The sequence below is a fragment of the Genypterus blacodes genome, unplaced genomic scaffold, assembly GCF_046128005.1.
Source record: "Genypterus blacodes isolate CSIRO-AG114 ecotype Tasmania unplaced genomic scaffold, CSIRO-AGI_Gbla_v1 ptg000107l_1, whole genome shotgun sequence".
In the NCBI taxonomy this organism is placed as follows: Eukaryota; Metazoa; Chordata; class Actinopteri; order Ophidiiformes; family Ophidiidae; genus Genypterus; species Genypterus blacodes.
This window is the reverse complement of record NW_027466911.1, coordinates 1214000-1234051: the sequence shown is the minus strand read 5'-3', so window position 1 is coordinate 1234051 and position 20052 is coordinate 1214000. Positions and strand designations below refer to the sequence as shown.

The following is a 20052-nucleotide window of genomic DNA, read 5'->3' as shown; positions in this document are numbered from 1 at the left end:
GTCTTTCAGGCACTTGAAGACTTCAAAGCAGCAAAACCAAACTTTCTTCCTAACACGTAGCTTATTCTTTATTCCTCTCAGCCTTTCTTACCCAGGTCACATGTTGGTTGTTGACTGTGACAACAGTCTCCGTGAAGAACACATGCACGGTGGCTACACTGGCACCTTCTCTGCAGACTCTGACATCCACAACCACACGGAACCACAAACTGGCAGTCTTGTCACACAGAGATGCTGCTTCAAAAGCCCCACGAGCTCCTGTTGCTCCCGACAGGCCATCAAAGGAGGTGAGGTGGGCGGCAGGACTGACATGACAACCTTTGACACCGTTCCTCACAATACACACCTCTCAAACTTCATCAGCCCTGAGGCCTGGCAAACACACTTAGACTTAGTCTATCATATTTACCACAGTTTGACCCACCTGGAAATACACACATTTTGTTAAAATCACCAGTCCTTCATACCTTTTAAACATCAAATTAAAAACAAAGCCAGTGTGGTGGAGGGTTTTAGGAGACAAGACAAGACAAGATTGTGTGGCTGCTTATAATAACAATTATCATAGATCAATAAAGTGTAAATACAGACAATGACAAATCAGTGTTTAACGCATTGTACAAAACAAAACCGCAAAGAGCGGTGTACAAAACTCAGAGAAATGTTTAGGAAAAGGATAGAAACAATTGTTAACAGACACATTTCTTAAAATAACGGGTGCATAGAGGTCCTCCAGTACTTTTAAAATAGAAAAAATATCGCGCAGAAAAAGTTTAAACCTGAGGACAAAGTTAAACGGGCGGGCTGGCCTGATAAATTAAACAAGTGGATTCCTGAAAAATATATTATTGACTTGCGATAAAAGGGTTGTGCTATTTAGCCAGAGCAAACACTTCTGTATCTAGATGCCATGGAAAAGAACACGATTTATGTCACCTTACCTGGCAATGCTTTTGGCAGGTTTTTTTTTTTTGCTTTTTCACAGCCTTAAACAACCTGTTAGGAATGCAGACTATTTTTGTTTTTGTATCATTACTTTTTCAACCCAGATATGTCCTCTAGCACATTGAATAAACAGAGTGACTCACCTAATTGTAAAATTGGAGCCGTGACAGGGATGCTTGCCCTGTCGTATGCACAGACACTTCCCTAAAAACCCTTATTGTCGCAGTTGCCCTTTGTCGCACTTCTAGCCCTGGCCATCTTGTCTCTTCAACTGAGTCCTGATGACAGTCTGAAGGTTGATGCTGCGGCTTGATAGCTACAGACCTGTTGCTTGAATGAACGGGAAAAACACACAAATACGTAAAATACACAATTTAGATTTTGTTTGTACAAACTAATTTTTTTGCACCATCTCCTCTTCACACCTTTTCAGCTTGCGCCACAAGATTGACAATTTTCTTATCCGTCTCTGCAGTCTCTATATGACTAATAATAATGAAAAGAGGGAGAAGATATCAACCTATAGCACTGACGGGAGGATTGCTCCTCATATCATGCTGGTTGTAACCATTCTCACTGCACCCTAATAATTACATTAGATATAAATTAGAACATAGGATATAAGTGCATACTCACCATGGTAAAAGGCCACGTCCAGATGCCAATGACCAATGCCTCAGTGAAGAACAACTGTGTTGACGATAAAATCACTTTCACGTGGTGGTGTAACACACTTACCCAGGAGAGCTGCTGTTGCTACAGGAGAGCTGCTCCCCACACACGCAAACAAGTCACAACACTGGCTCTCCCTCTCGCTCTCGCGCTCTCTCTCTCTCTCTCTCTCTCTCTCTCACACACACACGCACACATGCATGCATGCACAGTAAACCACAGAAAAGGGTTGCTTTGTAAATGATTGTTTATAAATAAGACACAAATATGATGGGGTGGTCATTTTCTCTCCATTATACACAATACGTCACATTGTTTATCAATTAAGCATATCAATTACAGTATGACGGAGAATATCATTTATGACCACCTCTTATATAAAGATGTGTCCACTATACCATGTGACCAATACATTATCAGTCCTTGCATGCATTGCCAGGCATGTCCACCACCCATGCCTGCCCAAACTCCAAAGCGTTCTTGGCTGGTTTGCCATCAGGCAGTCCAAGGTCATCACCAGCTTTCTCATTGTAGTTGCCACAAAGGCCACACATTTTCCCCTGGTACGTAGAAGGCACAATCACCTGGACATAACTAACAGTGTCATAGAAGACTGTCAGTCCAAAGTCTGTCTCGACAAATATCTTGTGACCATCCTGGGTTACTGTAACACGGCCATTATCAAGGGATAAAGGCAAGTTGAGGAGTTCATCATTCACCTTGACAGAGGAAGAAGGATAATCAGAAGCAGCATCACAAAACACAGAAAACATAAACACAAGTCTGATGAAAGACATTTAACTCACAGTGACTTTCCCTGCCATTTGATGCTTGATGTAAATGACATAGCCGTAGACTGACACAACAATTGACTTAGTGACAGACACTTTTCCATGCTTCTGATTCCCCTGGGTTACATTGAACGGCATCAGGCGGCCTTCGTCATCGTCACAAACCTTGGCCAGTACATAGACACATGTCCCTTGGAAATCAAACTTCCGTCCATCAAAGGATGTGTAATGGGGGTCACCTGAAGCCTTACACTTGCCGTACCCCTCTGGATGGCAGCCTTTAACTCCCTTTACAAGCTTGCAGATCTCCCCTGGGTGGCAGGTGGCTTTTTGGCAAGACATAGCACCAGTCTCTCCACAGATGCACTTCTCCACACACTTGTCTCCTGGGTAGAAAACCTCCCCTTTCATAAAGTACTGACCCATGTAAGAGCAGCCACAGTCTCGCACAGGCACACAGGTATCCCCACTCAGCAGGTAGCCATCACCACACTCGCAGGCCTCTGCACAGTGCTTTTGGCCTATGGTAATGGCGGGCAAGTTGGCACAGGTGGCAGGGAAGGCCGAGGCACACAGAGTGTAATGGCTGTTAGCTGGACACTCCATTGCTGTGGTACAAATGAGACAAGAAGAATAAACCACTAATGTTTTCTTTAGGATTGTAATAACACTATATTCCAAAGGTTAAGGTGGTTCATATCATGACACATTAAGTAAAAACACACAGTCTTACGACAGAAAGTATCAGTTCTCCAGGATTTGATGGTGATTCCTTGGTTCTGACAGGCAGAGGCATAGATTCCTATAGCCTCACAAACTGCGTCAGGGTGACCATTATGATGGCAGGAATCAAACACGCAGTCCTCAAGGTAAGCAGCAGGGTCCACCTGGCTGTGACAGTCTCTGAAAGGCCCTGACGTGTCAGCAATAATTCCACAGTACTTTGTGGCAGCATACACTTTCTTCTGGGCGTCTGAACAGTCTTGGCACGATGGGCCCTGGCATTCTGATGAGCAGCCTGGTACCAGGCCCACTTGCCAGCTCTCACCCAGCTTGGTGCCATCACGGGTGAGCTGGCCGTTCTGCATTGTCATGTCATCCTGTCGCGTTCCGTTGTAGTCGCCACACAGGCCACAAACTGTGTCCTGGTAGTTGCAAGGCAGAGTGACAGTCACCCTGCTTCGCCAATCAAAGGTCAATGTGATACCAGCAGCTGTCTTCACTACAGCTGTCCTGCCACCACGACTCACAGCCAGCTCATCATTGACATACAATGGTAAGGAGGTCAGCTGCCCATTGAGCTAAAGAGCAGGAAAGAAGAGAGGGAAAATTTCATAGATTAGATAATCATTTATAATCCCGCTTTCTTTATAAAAAGCCATTCCAATGCACACTAACGGCTAAAATTGACCTAGTCTGCTTTGATCAAATTTCAATTCAGATTTTTTTACGTAAACATATGTGTGAGTGAACAAAGCAGATAGCCAAATTAGCAGGATAGAAGGAATAATTATCTGCTCATTTGATTTAGGCTCAGAGTATGAAACCTGCAATCTATTTATTGTGGGAACAATGTCCTGCATCTTAATCACTTTCTGCACAATGTGCACAAGATGCAAGATGTGCGACGCCATTAAAACTACCCGTATCACTCTAGTTCACATACCAGAACCTTGAGGGGATAATCTCTGCTGATGGTGATGGTAACCCCATAGATGGTCACACTGACAGTTTTGGTGTAGGATACAGCCTTGCTTCCACGGTTGTCATTCTGCACAGTGATGTTGAACGGCTCTAGCCCAGGCCGATTAGAGCACAGAGCCACCAGCTGGTATTCACATGTGCCCTGGAAATGAATCCTCTTTTTATCGAAGGTCCGGTAATGTGGGTCACCTGAGGCTACACATGTGGAATGACAGATGGGTCTGCAGGCACGTTCTCCATCCACAAGGCTGCAGGTCTCTTTGGCAGAGCAAGAAGCTTCACGGCATGCCACCATGCCCAGGGTTGTGTCACACTGGCATAAGCGACCACAAACCTCATCAGCCCAGAAACGCTGACCTGGCTTGTAGTAACGACCTTGGTAGGAGCAGCCACATGTTTTAGCAGGCACGCACATACCAGCACTGAGGACGTAACCCTTGTCACACACACATGTTTCCACACAGTTACGAGTGCAGGGCTCCTTTTGCTCAGGGAAGGGACAGGATGGCTGGCATGGGCTAGCACAGGCCTCATAGTGGCTGTGACGCTGACAGTTCATGGCTGGAGCAGAAAATATGTCAATGGCATTAACCAAAAAAGAAATGTATTAATTTGAAGCCTTTGGCAAAGCAAGTGAGTTGCTATGAAATACTTACGGCATCCCAACTTTGTCCTCCAGTTTCTGATTATTATTCCTTGATCCCGACACTGCTCACTGTAGGAGGCCAATGCCTGGCACACCATCTTCTTGTCTCCTTGATTCAAACATGTGTCGTACACACAGCCTTCCATGAAGGCCTGGGGATCCAGTTTGTCTATACATGCCTTGAACACATTGTTGGTTTTGGCTGTGAGGGCGCCACAGGAGGCCTCAGTCTGATAGAGCTTACGGTGGTCATCATCACAGGTAGGACAGTTTTTCTCGCATATGTCCCGACATGGAGAGTCCTTGTCCTGGTCAGGTGTTTTCCAGCTCATGGTCCACTCGCTCACTGAGGCGACAGCTTGGCCAGCTGGGTTCTGGCGATCATCACCTCTGTTTCCATTAAAGTTTCCACACAGACCACAGACGCTGCCAAAGTAACTGCTGGGCAGCTTGATGATCAGATATGAATTCCAGTTATAAGAGACAACTAGGCCAAAGTTTGTCACTACCACCGCACTGTGACCACGTTGTGACACTGACACTTCACCCTCACCTAGATGCACAGGTAGATTCAGCATCTCTCCATTCACCTGAGGTAAGATCAGGTAAGATCAGGACAATATATACTATATGCAGTGTATGTATGAATCACTATGGATCAAACACAGCTGAACTAGTGAGATTGGTTATTTTACTCTTACCTTGACTCGACCAACTTGGTTTTTGATTATGGTGATGGTGAACCCGTAAACTGACACATCGACGTCCCTGACATAGGAAACTGCTCTATTTCCTCGGTTATCATTCCTCTCTGTGATTGTGAATGGAATAAGGCCATCCACATTCCCACAGGTCTTAGAAATGACATACTTGCAGGTTCCCTGGAAGTCAAAGTTGTATCCATCAAATGTGCGAAAGTGGGGGTCACCCCAGGCCCAACAGGTGCCCATGTACAGAGGAACACAAACAGCCTCGCTGTTCTCAACTTTGCACTGCTCCTTGACACGACACTTGGCATCCTTACAGGGATCTGACACAGGGTAAACATAGGGACAAAATTGGATAATTGCAGTTCAACATCTTTTTATTCATTTATCAATTGATACTGTATCCATCTTACCTGGACTGTAACATGCTTTGATTCCTTTCCTGACCGTGCATGTGGTGTTTGGGGGGCAGGAGTGACTTTCGCAGACTAGGCCTTTCTCTGCGTAGCAGGTGCACTTGTTGTTACAGTTATCATCATACACCACTTCACCAGGCTAGAAACATAGAATATTCGTATTTTACAGGGGGAATCAATATAAAGCAAGAGCTAGAAGTTAAGTAGGGATTATTTTATGCTTATTCTACCTGGTCAACAAACCAAATTTACACAAATTGCTGATACATTCCAGGGGAAATTTTCAAATTTTCAAACTTTCAAGCTCCAACTGGCTCATGTCGACTAAATGTAAAAAAGGCAAAGTCAACTTCATATCACTGTCAGCATTACTTTGCTTGGAGTAATTGCTTGCGTTGCTTTGTTATTTAAAAGCTGTATAAAAAACATTAAAGAAAGTAGCACTAGAGCAGTGGAAGAATGCACCATCGTTGGGACAGATTACAAAATAGAAACCCCTTTTATTATTTGCAGTATGATAAATGGAAATATTGGTTTCATTTGATGTTTGGATAGTTCAGCTCATTTGTACCTTGTAAGACCTCCCGTTATCATAACAACCACACTGCGTTTCCTCAACACATATCTGTCCATTGAATAAGAAGCCATCATCACATTCACAGCCTTCTGTGCAACTGGTGGAGCATTCAATAATCCCTGTGAGGCCTTCACAGGCTGCAGAGCAGGCATCTGCGCACACCTCATAGTGACTATGGGCCGGGCATTTCATGGCTGTGGAAATCACGATAGAGAAAAAAGGGCACAAGAGGAAAAAACATGCTTATTACAAAAGAACATGCTAATAGTGGCATCTAACAGCTACGGTAAGAGACACTGTCACTTACGACAAAATGAAGCCGTCCTCCAGTTTTTGACGTCTACTCCTGCCATGTGACAGTTGAAGGCATAGGCTGCCATGCTGTCACACAGGACCTTTCCATCGCCATTGGAGGCACACACATCAAACACACAGTCATTAAAGTATAGCTTTGGGTCCAATTTGCTATGGCATACTGCAAAAGGACCATTGGGTACTGTAGCAATGCCGCAGTAAGTGGGCTTGGAAAACAAAGTCTTCTGTGCTGGTTCACAGTTGGGACAGTTGTTCCCTTCGCAGCCATTGTCACACACAATGTTGGCAGTGGTGACCTGCCATGATTTCCCAAATGCATTCACATTTTGGATAACTTCATGATTAGGATCCTGGAAGTCGTCCATGGGGTTACCATTGAAGTTGCCACATAGGCCCTCAACCTTTCCATGGTAATTACCAGGTACTTTCACTCTAACGTGGTAAACCAGGTCATAAGTCACACGTAGGCCGAAATTTGTTGAGATGACATAGCGTCTGCCATGCTGATAGACTCGCACTGCACCATTATTAAGGTTAAGAGGAAGGAAGTTAAACACTCCATTAACCTAAAGAAAAGGAACAAATATTATTTACATTTAATATGTAAATTTAAAGTGTTTGTCAAGCTCTCTAAACTGTATTTCACTGTATTGCAAATATGGAGCTTGGTTCAAACAGTGTCTTTGCTCACCAAGACTCCAAACATGCCCTTTCTCATGATGACTTTGAATCCGAAGACCTCCACAGCAACCAGCTTAGTAACAGACACCACTTTGTTTCTCATCATCCGGTTCCACTTCACATTCTCCACCTGAACAGAGAAGGCCTCCAGGTGTGTGTCCTCCAGCCCACAGGTTTTGGAGAGTGTGTAGGTACAGGTGCCCTGGAAATCATATTTTTTCCCATCATAAGTACTATAATGGGGGTCACCAGAGGCACGACAAACACCCTTACCAACAGGGTGGCATTTTTGGATGCCATTCTCCACCTTACACTTCTCATGAGGGCCACATGAGAACTTCTCACACACAACCTAATGAAAGTAGAACAGTGAAATCTTTCTTGTTATTTCGCAAGTTTTCATCAATCAGTATTAAATTGACCTTTTTAATTTTTCACATCCATTACCTCTCCGCCCTGGTTGCACATGCACTTCTCCTGACAATTCCCATTGGGATAGAACACTTGGCCGATGTAGTAGTAGCGGTCATTGTAGAGGCACCCACACTGTGCAAAAGAGACACAGCGATCTCCACTGAGGATGTATCCCTCATCACAGGCACAGCCCTCTTCACAATTGCTATCACAATCTTGAGGTGGGGCCAGACTGTGGCAAGTGGCAGGACAAGCAGTGGCACACACTTCGTAGTGGCTGTGGGCTTTACATTTCACAGCTGTAGACATTGGAAGGGAGGCACGATAATATTTAAGATATACATTGAAAGGAGAGCCACAGAGCAGTTACATTCATTAAAAACGTTGCACTTTAGCTCTGTAATGTCATATTTAGTCAATCAGACCTTGTTTCTATGCAATTCATGTATATATGTTTATTCATGCAATTGATGCAGTTCTCACCACAGAAGTGATCCGTTCTCCATTTGTACACCTTGGCCCCTGCAGCCTGGCAGGCAGATGTGTACGATGCGATAGCCTGACAGAGCACATCCTTCCTGCCCTTATACATACATGTATCATAAGCACAATCATCAAAGAAAGCAGATGGGTCCACCTTAGCATGACAATCGCGAAATGGCCCTTTGGTGTTCTTTAAGATACCACAATACTGGTCTGTCTCATATATGATCTTCTGGTTGTGGTCACAATCAGGACACACCCCTTTACAGCCTTCAACACAGCCTGGGATCTCAGTGACTCGCCAGCTGGCACCAAACTTTGCTGGTGAGACAGAGCTGTTGCCATTTTTAGGGATCAGATCGTCCGTAGCCTTCCCATTGTAGTTGCCACAGAGGCCACAAACAGCCTCCATGTAGGTATTAGGCAGTGTCACAAACACAGCATTCTCCCAGTTAAACCTGACTCTCAGGCCAAACTTTGTTCTGACCACCGCATACCAGCCACTTCTATACACAGACACCTTTCCTTCACTCAGGGTGACAGGCAGATTGACCAGCTCACCATCCACCTGGAAGTGGGAAAAACATGGCATTAAATGTCTGAGATACTTAGTGTAGAGTTTGTAATCTGTTCATATTTACTGTATACTATATTTTAAACAGCAGCTCTTACCAAAATCTGACCCTTTTGTGTCCTAGTAATGACAATGCTTAGAGAGTAGACCTTGATCTCCACCAACTTAGTGATGGAAACCGATTTCCTGCCCCTGTTGTCATTTTGCACCAGTACCTCAAAAGATTCCAAGTCAGGGTTCTTTTTGCACAGTGCAACCAGCTGGTACACACATGTCCCCTGGAAGTCAAACTTCTTGTTGTCGAAAGTCCTGTAATGAGGGTCACCTGTTGCCTGACAAGTGCTGTAGGAGAGTGGATGGCACTTTCTAATTCCATCAACCACCTGGCACTGTTTATTTTTCCCACAGCCATTAGTGTTGCACTTCAATATATTTCCAGCCTTACAGTGACACTGCAATTTACAGTCTTTGTCAGGCCAGAAGGTTTGTCCAGCAGGGATGTATCGACCCTCATAGGTACAACCACACTGAGCAACAGGCACACACCGACCTCCACTCAGAGCAAAGCCTGCGTTACAGGTGCAGGTTTCCACACAGGCCTGTTTGCATTTGGATGGTGCTTTGGGATCAGAACAAGTTGCAGGACAGGCATTGCCGCACAGCTCATAGTGACTGTTGGCTGGACACTTAACAGCTGGAGAGAGAGAATAGAAGGAGTTGGATAAATGTTAGCAAAAAAAACAACAATAAAAATGTAATTCATTGCTTGGGCCATCAGCTCATAGGTTGGAAACACTTACGGCATCTTGCATGTTCTCTCCAAGCATCAACATGGATGTCAGCTCTCTGGCAGGCTTCAGCGTAAGACTCCAATGCGCTGCAAAGGAAGTGTTGAAGGCCACCTCCCATGCATACATCATATTTACAGTTCTCAAAGTATACATTAGGGTCAATGGAGGCGTGACATTTGCTGAATGGCCCATTAACCACAAGTGTGATGAGACCACAGAACGAGTCACCTTCCCAATTCTTCATCAGTCTGTGTTCACAGCGGTCACACCCACCCACACACTGGTCACTACACCGAGCATCTTTGATCGGACCTGGCACTTTCCAGCTCACCCCAAAGGCCACAGCACCAACAGCCTGGGAGCCATCCGGTGTGATGAAGTCATCTTTGGCATCACCATTGAAATTGCCACAGAGACCGCATGTCTTACCAGCATATCGGCTGCTCAGAGTGACAACCAGAGAGTGTTGCCAGTCATAACGAACTTTCAGACCAAAGTCTGTGTCAATGACCACGGAGCGACCGCTCTGAGACATTGTCAGTTTGTCATTGTTCAAGGTTACTGGCAAACTCCACAAGTTGTTGTTAATCTGTGAAAAAGAGAGCAAAAGACAACACAGATACACTGCTATAATAATCATCAAGTTTTATGGATTTAGTAAAATATACTTCCTTAAACCGCCACACCAAATAAACTGATATACAAACTTGATAATAAATTGAAGCCAGGCGATATTCAAATACAGATAAAAGAGAATAATTCTTTATCTGTTTTAACAACAGGAATTGAAAGGCTTACCCTCACAAAACCTGTCTCTGAGCGCATAACTGTGATGGTGAAGCCATACACTTTCACTATGACCAGGCCCACATATGATACACGGAGGCTTCCTCTGTTCTCATTTTGGGAAAGGATCTCAAAGGCTTGGAGACTATCATCTGCTGCACAGTTCTTGGCAATGATGTAAGTGCAGGTACCCATGAAGTTAAAGCGTCGCCCATCAAAAGATTGGTAGTGAGGGTCTCCCATGGCCCAGCAGATACCAGACTTAGGGATGTCTGGAAAGTCAGATTATACAATCAGTGCTCACTTGTGATCACAGCGATAATGTTTTATGTACATTATTGTCTATTTAATTTCAGTCTGGTACATATAATTTGATGAATGCATTTCTTAATCAGCTATGTGCTTCATACCTGGCTGTATACATTGCCCTGGGGCACCATAGCCATTCCTTTGGCTGACTCCCATTGTATAAACAGCAAATTGGGAACCAGGGCTAGAAATGGTGTATCCAGCCTGGCTAGCTTGGTAGTTTATCTGGGCCCAGGAGAAATCTGTCCCTTCAACATTTTTCCATTGGACATTGCGGGGCAGATTTGTATCAAATTTCAACTCTGCCAATTGCTTGGTTTTTGCCACAACCAAGGCCCAGCTTTCAAAGCCATCCAGAGCCTCTAAGGCGTAAGAGGAGCAGAAGCGGTCAGTGGGTAGGATGGTGATCAAGAAAGGGTCATAGTAGACCTCGTCTTTGTCCTTGTCTTTGTCCTTCTTGTCTTTGTCCTTCTTGTCTTTGTCCTTGTCTTTGTCCTTCTTGTCTTTGTCCTTCTTGTCTTTGTCCTTCTTGTCTTTGTCCTTCACGCCTTTGAAGAGCATGAGGACTTGGATGCCATTATCAGCCTGAATAAAGAGAACACCTGATTTCTTGATTTTGACCTCCTTTATTTCTCCTCTACTTAAATTATGAACTTTATCTTTATCTCCGTCTTCCTTTGCATTTTTGAGAGTGACTTGAGTGGGCTGGGAGGCCTGAATGGAGATGCTGTATGATTTGCTTTCAAAGCTCAAGGGAGGCACAATGAAGTTTTTACCCCATCTGCTTACTGGCAGTAACTGTTCATACACATGGTTACATTTAGCAAAGAACGTGGTGCAACTGTGGCCTGTGAAAACAGCAACTGGATGCTGGGTGGAAACTCTTGTGCCAGTAAGGTCAGACTTGCTCTGGAGCTGAACACTCTCATAGGGCTGAAGATCAATTACCATTTTTTCATCCTTTTTATATTCTTTATTCTGGAACTCGATTTTACCACGTGGAAAAATTTCCACTCTATTTGCCTCTTTTCCATTTGTAACAGAGAACTCTTTAAAAGTGCCACTAGTAGTTCCACTAGGTGTAAAGATAAAGTACTCTGTGCCCCATTCGCTCATAGGATATATGACAGAGATGTCTCCTGTATTCAGTTTGCTATTGTACGAGGTGACAGCCACATGGGCTGAGGCCTCAATGCGCACAGTATTGCCGGACTTCTGGCTGTCGTATAGCTCAACGGCATTGGGGAGAGTGATGGTGACTTTTTCCCCAGCCTTCAGAGTTTTCTCCTGTGTGAAGTTTAAGGGAGGCACTTTCACTGTTACTTTAGCATCAGTCTGGAGGGCTCGGATGAATAGCTGGAAGTGAGGAGTATCATAGTTTCTAACATAATTTTGCATGAAAGAAAGGGCAAACTCCTTCCCTGTCCAGTCAGCACTAGATGGGCCTGGAAGAAAAATGGAAGAATTGGTTTAAGACAGCAAAATCAATGTAAAAAAGTTTTAGCTCCCCAAACATATGCTGTCACATACTTATAGGTAAACATATTTAACCATACGGGTAGCGATATAAATAATGGATGGCCGAACATTCCTTCCTTTCTTTCTTGCTTATATTAAAAAACAATACAACACCAAGCAGTCATCGAGTGAAAAATAACTTCATTTCAGAGTTAAAAAGAAAGGACGAATGCTTTTTTCTCTACTTTTCTTCTCGACTGAAGTCTCACTTATACTTAATAAGTCTCTTGTGCAAACAGATGTAAATGGACTGTGCTTATATAGCACTTTTATCTAAAGGGCTTGGGTACCTCATCGTCACCCATTCATACTGTATAAGCAGCCACCCTGCACATCATGAAAGTTAATGCTTCAGTGTCTTGCTCAACAACAGGATGCAAAGGAGGAGCCCGGAATCGGGCAACACTTTTCACAATTCGCTCTCTTTATATTACATTATCTTTGATTCATCAACTATGGCTGCACAACAATGCTTGCATGTGATTAAGTTGCGATTGACAAATTGCTTTAAATTTAATGCTTTAATGCTAATTATTAATTTTGTTGATTCCATTTTTAAATGGCTCCATGCTGCATTCGGTGACTGTCGCAATGACAGAATGAAGATATCCTGAAAAAGTTGCACCTATAATATCATCATAATTATAGGATTGATGTCATTTGAAACTCCAGGGTTATTTTGTCCTGTCATGTGTATCTGGCTGTACGTTGTCACCGATGCTTTGTTTCCTTTTTTACCTAATTCACATGTTTATCACACATCCTTCTTATCGCTATTAATTTTTTCCCCTCTCTGTGGAAAAAAAACAATCACTTATGTCAGAAGCTTTCTCCAATAAAAATACTTGCAAAAAATTGCTCTATGCTCAAACCAAACAGCAGATGGATTACATTAGAACGTTTGACAGGTATGTGTATTTGACTTCAAAACTTGTATTGAAGTATCACAAATAAACACTTACAGGCGAGTAAAGCTGTCAAAACACAAACCAGCACCTGCAGCCCCATGACTAAAGAGAGAGAGAGAGAGAGAGAGAGAGAGAGAGAGAGAGAGAGAGAGAGAGAGTAAATTATGTATTCTAAGTTTGAAACAACATAAATTAATTTATTAATCTGACATACATCAGTATAATTGGTTCAAGAGTGAGGAGTGCTTACCTGGTAAGGAGCAGTTGTGATGAAATTCCATCAGTTCTGCATGTCTTTATACTGTAAGGGAAATAGGCCCTTCCTCTAAAACAAATTAGGGCTGAACCTGGCATTAAATTGAAGCATGTTGACAATAAGGGTGATGTATATAACTGACTCTAATCTGACACACCCAAGTGCAAATAAATGGTATTCTGACATTTATTTCCAGGTATCTGGTGACGGATGAGTCTCTCCACACCAGCATAAAGGCAAATATTTGGAGATGCACCGTTTCATGTTACCTCCAATCAAACTTCTATGCAACAATGTTGCATTACAAACTGTGCATATGGTACCCTTATCATACTGAACACCAGGAAAAAGAAAATGTTAATATAAGTATTTTAGATAGTTTATCAATAGTTATGAAGTCTACATGATTGCACAAAACAAGCCATTTTATGTCTTTAATTTTAATAAGTAGAAATTCCAATGTCCTTGCATGTCCAATGCTGTATAGAAAGCGTCCTAACATACTGTCTGACAGCTTGGTATGCAAACTGCACTGAGGCAGATCGCCAAAAACTCAAAAGGACTGTTAAAACAGCAGGAAAAATAATTGGACTCCCCTGCCCTCTCTGGAGGACATTTTTAAGACTCGTTGTCTCCCTAGGGCCAACACCATCCTGAAAGATGCATCCCACCCTTGTAACTCCCTGTTCTGTCTGTTACCCTCTGGAAGGCGATACAGATCACTGAACACGCACACCACCAGACTGAAGAACAGCTTCTTTGTAAGGGCCATAAATGAGCTAAACAAAATCAAACATTAGACAAATTAGTACCCCAAAAGGCAATTGCAATATTGGGAAAAAATTTGGACACATTGGGACATATTGGGCATCTTCAGCTATGATGTCATGTGATGTCATATGGGGCAAGGGACATGTGATGTCATTTGGGGTGTGATGTTGTGATGTCATGATGTCATATGGGATGTCATGATGTCATGTGGGATGTCGCGATGTCATGTGGGATGTCGGATGTCATGTGACGTCATATGTCATATGTGATGTCATGTGATGTCATATGTCATGTGTGATGTTATGTGATGTTGTGATGTCATATGGGATGTCGAGACATGTCATATGAGACATCTTGAGCTATTGGGACATCTTTAGCTGTGGGACTACTTATGTTTTAATGTATGAATGGAACTGTGTGTTGTTTATTTATTGTTATTTATTAGTAGATGTTTATTTATTGTTTGTTGCTGTTAATTTTTACTGTTCAAAGATTCAGGCACAGCACAAATGCATTTCGTTGTATTATCATATACAATGACAATATAAGCTATTCTATTCTATTCTATTCTATTCTATTCTATTCTATGTGTTATATCAGAGATATGGGTCAGTCTTGAAGGAGTATTTACCCACATTCCGGGGGTATTGTATATTCTGGTGTAACCACATTATAGTTATTCATTTTATATGGGCAAGGTGAACATGTAATAAATATTAAATACATATATAAAAAAATTATAAAGAAATCATCTGTAACCTGTTCCACGTTTTGCAGACAGATTTCACTGAAGTGGGACTGAAGTGACCAATTATGCAACTTGTCTACATTGGGTTTCAAAGCAGGGCTCAGTTCTGTGAAGTGACATTATGCATTGGTATAATAATGTATATCAAAATGTAAGGTTTCCACACAAGACTTGTTAAAGGAAATAATTGCAAATTTCAAATAGCAAGTATAGACATCTTTTAACAATTTGATGTTTCTAATTTTTCTTCATCATAAGTAAAGGAAAATATACCGCACATCATATCCACCCATGCTTGTAAACAAAGATATCTCTTGTAATGCTTGCAAAAAGGGTGGATAATGCCATTGAACAGATGGAACAAATATTGATTTAACAGAGCAGAAGCAGTTAGAAAAACAAGTGGCTCCTGTTAGTTCTCTGTATCATCCAAGAATAAACAGAAGTCTTTCAAGGGTGCATCATTTGTAATCTGATAATGTATGACTCGTGTATAACTTGGCACACACAAGTATATTTTGATATTTACAGCGAGAGAACTGGTAAAAGAAATATTGAGATGGTTTACAATAAGTTAAAATCCTATTGGCTCGGCAACATTAAAGTTGGTTAAGTAAAGGTAGATGCTCTGTGCGTGACCTTTTCACCCTTTTCTTGTTGAGGCACACCCAACATTGGCAACATCGTCCATAAACATTTCAAATCACAGGGCAGAGAAAACTGCAGAGAGGAAGATTGGGGGTTTGCATTCTGCTTTATATATGCATCAAATTGCATTTCTTTGATGTTTCCCCCCCTTTGTCTGAAACTAGGTATTAAAACCAATCATATAAAAGAAATACCGGCACTTTTAGCAATCTTTGAACGGTACAGTTCCGATCGCAAAACTTAAAAAAGGGACACAAAATGTCCATTCACCTGTAGGTTACAATCAGTTGGTGGGCTTCAGAGCTAGTCAAATTTTACCTTCACAGTGCCATTTTGGATGAAACACAGTAATACCCCTGGAAAAAAGTGTCCCATGGTCCATCGTAGGAGATGAACCACTCGCCATCAATCTCATCACAGAGGGACACTGTCAGTTGTCAGTCAGGTAACTCAGGTTCAAAACTCAGTTGCTGCCCACTCAGGGGGGAAACCTGGAGGTATCAATCCCCATTGCACAATTCTACCCTGGAATGCACCTCACACAGTGCACAACCTAGAGGATGGCACCAGCGTTTTTATTTATCTTTTTCTGTTTAAAAACATTTACAAGAGTCTTTAGGGTGATAGTGATATCATGTACTAAAGTTGATGTATTTACCCTGTGGAACAGGGGTCCCCAACCACCTTTTCGAGGACCCGTACATGGGTCATTTGATGCCAGGCTGCACAGAAAGAAGATAATCGCTGAAATGTTTTTTAAGAGTTTTAATTAAAAAATGACTGGAACCATCCATCTGCGGCTGTGTCTCTTGACACATGTTAAGACGTTTGTCTCAGTAACGAGATACTTAACCCAAAATTAAGCCCACAAGATAGCAAAACTAAACTAAAGTCTTTACAGAGCCATGAGCACTGGAAACTCTACTTCCATTTCCAAAATCCTGTCTTTGTGAAGCAGGGTTTTCTGCAATGACAGAGTGAGAGAGTAGACTGGACATAAGTAACACACACTGGGTGTTGTCTCTCATTAACCCTGGACCGGCTCGTTGCAGACACACAAGCTCAGGGCTCCCATTAATTCAGCGTAATTGTTAGTTCAATAATAGTTTTTTTGCCAGTCATATCATTGTATTTATCCATCTATCTATCTACCCCCCTTGAATGCCAGTCCCTGAAAACTTTGTCTTACATGAAGCCGGTCCGTGGCCCCAAAAAAAGATTGGGGACCCCTGCCGAGAATACACCCACACCGACTGTTAGGTACACACTCGCCCTCTTCAAACACATTCACATTGAGGCACTGGCAGCCCTCTGAACAGCCAGCTGCTGAACATCCAGCAGAGCTGGGCATGAGTTGGAGCTGGGCTCGACACACCCACTTGGGCTGCTGCGGTCAGGACACTGGAGAGCTGGAGTATATACAAATTATTTAAGATGGGTCTTATAATACATTCATGGAAATTGTGACTAAAATGATTGCCTTACAGCAAAGAGTATTCTTCCTCCATGGACCTACAGACAATCCCTTTTCCTGGCAAGCTGCAGCATATGCTTCCAGTGATAGACATGTTGCCACCATGTGCCGTGCCCCTGCACAAAATGATCCAATACACATCTCTCTGTAAACATTGAACTCCACCCCCCATGTGATCAAGGCCTCATGCGACACGTTGCAATTTCCACATGCTCTCCCACACGTCTCACTGCAATGCAGTTCTGTGTCAACAACTGCCTAGCTGTGCAGGAACTCTGCCATGCTTCTGCCACGACATCGGCATCGGCTTTGTCCCCGTTGAAATTCCCGCAGAGGTCTGAAGCTGTTCCATCATATCCCTGTGGTACTGATAACCTGAGGTGCTGGGTGAAGGACAACTGAATTTTCACCCCAGATACTGTTGTGATTGCCAAGCCACTGCCAACTTGGTATGCTTCAACTGCACCACTGTCAAAAGGTACGCAATGTCCCTCCTTGTTGACCTGAAGCAAGAGAACAGGTAGATCTTAACGCATAAAAACATACTTGTATGTTCCACAGTTTCCCAGGGCCAATGGCTACTTCCAAGTAAAGCCACAGAAAAACCAGCCTACTAACTTTTACTTAAACATTTTTGTCCTCATCCTCCTTAAAAATAAGCAGCAGTGCATAGCCAGTCATGTTTTTTTGTTTCTGTTTTTTTTATACTACATAGGTACAAGCTTCTTGGTTAGGCAAAGTCAAGCCATCATAGGTGATTAAGCCAAAGCCTGCCATGACTTGGCACACCCCATGCTCCACAGGCTTACAGTGGGCAAGGCCATCCTTCATTGTGCAGCTTTCTGTGGGGATGCAGGTTGCCGGATGGCAGGTCACGTGTCCTCTTTCACAATTACACTGCAGGCATTTGTTTGAAGTACACAGCAGGGTAATACTGTCCTTCATGCAAGCAGCCACAATCAGAAGGCAGGACACACTGGTCCTCACTCAGGCTGTAGCCAGGGTGACACTGGCAACCCTCCTCCCCCACTGCAGTTTTGTAGTTACAGCTTTCTTGTTGGGCAAATGCTCTTCTTTCAAAGGTGTAGTAGTAAGAATCACCTCATTCTCAGCAAATTAATTTTTTTTAATCATTCATTTTCTTTTTTTTTTGCTATTTGTTTTTATTGAAGCAAACATTTTACACAACATTGCACATACGATTATAGGGTTTTTTGAAGATCCTCTTTTATACAGAAAGAGGGGGAAAGGAGAGAGAGATAGAGAGAAAAAAGGAAGGCTGTAATATTATTACTATTTTTGATGTTAAACTTTATACATAGACCCTGAGGTTCATTCATTTTCAAAGAGCAGAGTGGCTTTCCCTTTTCAATGCAACTCCTGCTGTGACCACAGTGCAATTCTTCACAAAAGGCTTCATATGAAAACGAAGAACAATAGAAGAACCAGAGGCAATAATTAAGTATGAGCAATTAAGGCTTCTCAATTGCAGAAAAAAAACGTCAAAACATGCTCAAATCTTTCTTTTAGATTCTTGCATATGGGAAACTGATGCAGCGTGTGCGTTCGATGTCCTGATTGAAAAGCAATAACTAATATTCTCTAGAACTAAACATGTTCACAATCATTCAGATGGAAATTCTGGGAGATGGGTGTTGAATAAAAAGAGAAGGGCAACCATAGGAGAAAGCCTATTTTGGGATAACTGCTCCTTCAATTCTACATGCTACATATACGCATGTTTCCAACCTCAGCATCGTCATGTCAAGTCAATTTTATTTCTAGAGCTCAATATCATTCAATGTCTCAAAGGGCTTTACAGACCCACAACATCAGGAAAATTCCAGACTCAGCCCAAAGCTCTCTAAGGTTTTCTTGGCAGTTTTTCCTCATCTACCTAATGTGCATCCCTCTCCAAAAATGGCTGGGTGTACAGTAGGAACTTCCCGTGGGATTATACGGGATTATATGTTTTCTAATTTGTCCTTTTTTCTTGTTTTCTAATTTGTCCTTTTTTCTCATTCATCTTGGTACCTCACTTATTGCACTCCTACTCTAGCACTAGTTATGCTCTTAGCTGTTGGTTTTGGAAGGAAATGCTCTTACGATTTCTTGTGACCTGAAGTTCTTTTATCTACCTATGTTGAACGCAGTTATTGGAAGTCGCTTTGGATAAAAGCGTCTGCTAAATTACCGTAATGTAAAGTAATGTATACAGAGAAATGTTCAAGTAAATGCTTTATTTAGAGTAAATTTGAGTACTATTGATCGAAAGTGAATGTTAGAGAAACAGCTTCCAAGAGTTCAAGAATTAAGAGGGAGAACATAATTATCAATAAGAAGATGGCCAGAGGACTTCACATTCTTCTTCATCCTGTTTAATGAGGGTAAAGAAAAGAGGTGTCAAGTCACACACTATACAGCTGTTTCATTCACAAAGACCGACAATCCATTGTTTAGTTGGGTGAGGGTTTTTTTTACCTTTAGAATGTGTTTTTTCATCACCAAAGAAGCAGCATTTCTATAAGCCACTGAAACGGCATCAAGGAGAGAAAAAGTGGTCATACGACAATGGGGCAAAGTGATGTTAGGTTCACACACACAGAAAGAAAAAAAAGATCATGAGGCACATGCAAGAACCCAGCCAGTTGTGGTTATAGAGAAAAGAATGATATTACATAGGTACAAGCTCTGTGGTAAAGCCGAGTCAAACCACCAAAGGTGATGTGGCCAAAGCCAGCCAAAGCAGCCACAATCGGAAGGCAGGACACACTGGTCCTAACTCAGGGCGTAGCCAGGGTGACAGTGGCAACCCTCCTCACAATCTCCACTGCAGTTTTGTTGTTACAGTCTTCTTATAGGGGAAAGACTCTTCCTTCAATGGTACGGTAGTAAAAATCACCCCATTCTAAGCACAT

The 20052-nt window shown here is 42.6% G+C and overlaps 1 protein-coding gene across 1 annotated transcript; it reads right to left on the bottom strand.

Annotated features, from left to right (window-relative positions):
* Positions 1–1855: 1855 nt before the first annotated feature.
* LOC143008803 (IgGFc-binding protein-like) lies at positions 1856–13335 on the bottom strand. Its single transcript, XM_076160724.1, has 17 exons — positions 13292–13335; positions 10913–12256; positions 10515–10774; positions 9726–10305; positions 9024–9619; positions 8352–8919; positions 7902–8167; positions 7465–7806; positions 6766–7339; positions 6453–6652; positions 5879–6020; positions 5460–5788; positions 4769–5348; positions 4075–4673; positions 3142–3709; positions 2424–3016; positions 1856–2336 (listed from the first exon to the last, which is right to left on the bottom strand). Exons 2-17 carry the CDS (start codon positions 12207–12209, stop codon positions 2034–2036), a joined length of 7797 nt encoding a protein of 2598 aa, XP_076016839.1. The 5' UTR covers positions 12210–12256; positions 13292–13335; the 3' UTR covers positions 1856–2033.
* Between the last annotated feature and the right edge of the window lie 6717 nt (positions 13336–20052).

Excerpts from the sequence above, each read along its gene's own strand:
- LOC143008803 (XM_076160724.1), bottom strand. The coding sequence starts at position 12,209 with ATGCAAAATTATGTTAGAAACTATGATACTCCTCACTTCCAGCTATTC. Across the intron at positions 10,775-10,912 it reads AGGGCAATGTATACAGCCAG|ACATCCCTAAGTCTGGTATC; the intron begins GTATGAAGCACA and ends CTGACTTTCCAG. Across the intron at positions 2,337-2,423 it reads AAATGGCAGGGAAAGTCACT|GTGAATGATGAACTCCTCAA; the intron begins GTGAGTTAAATG and ends TCCTCTGTCAAG.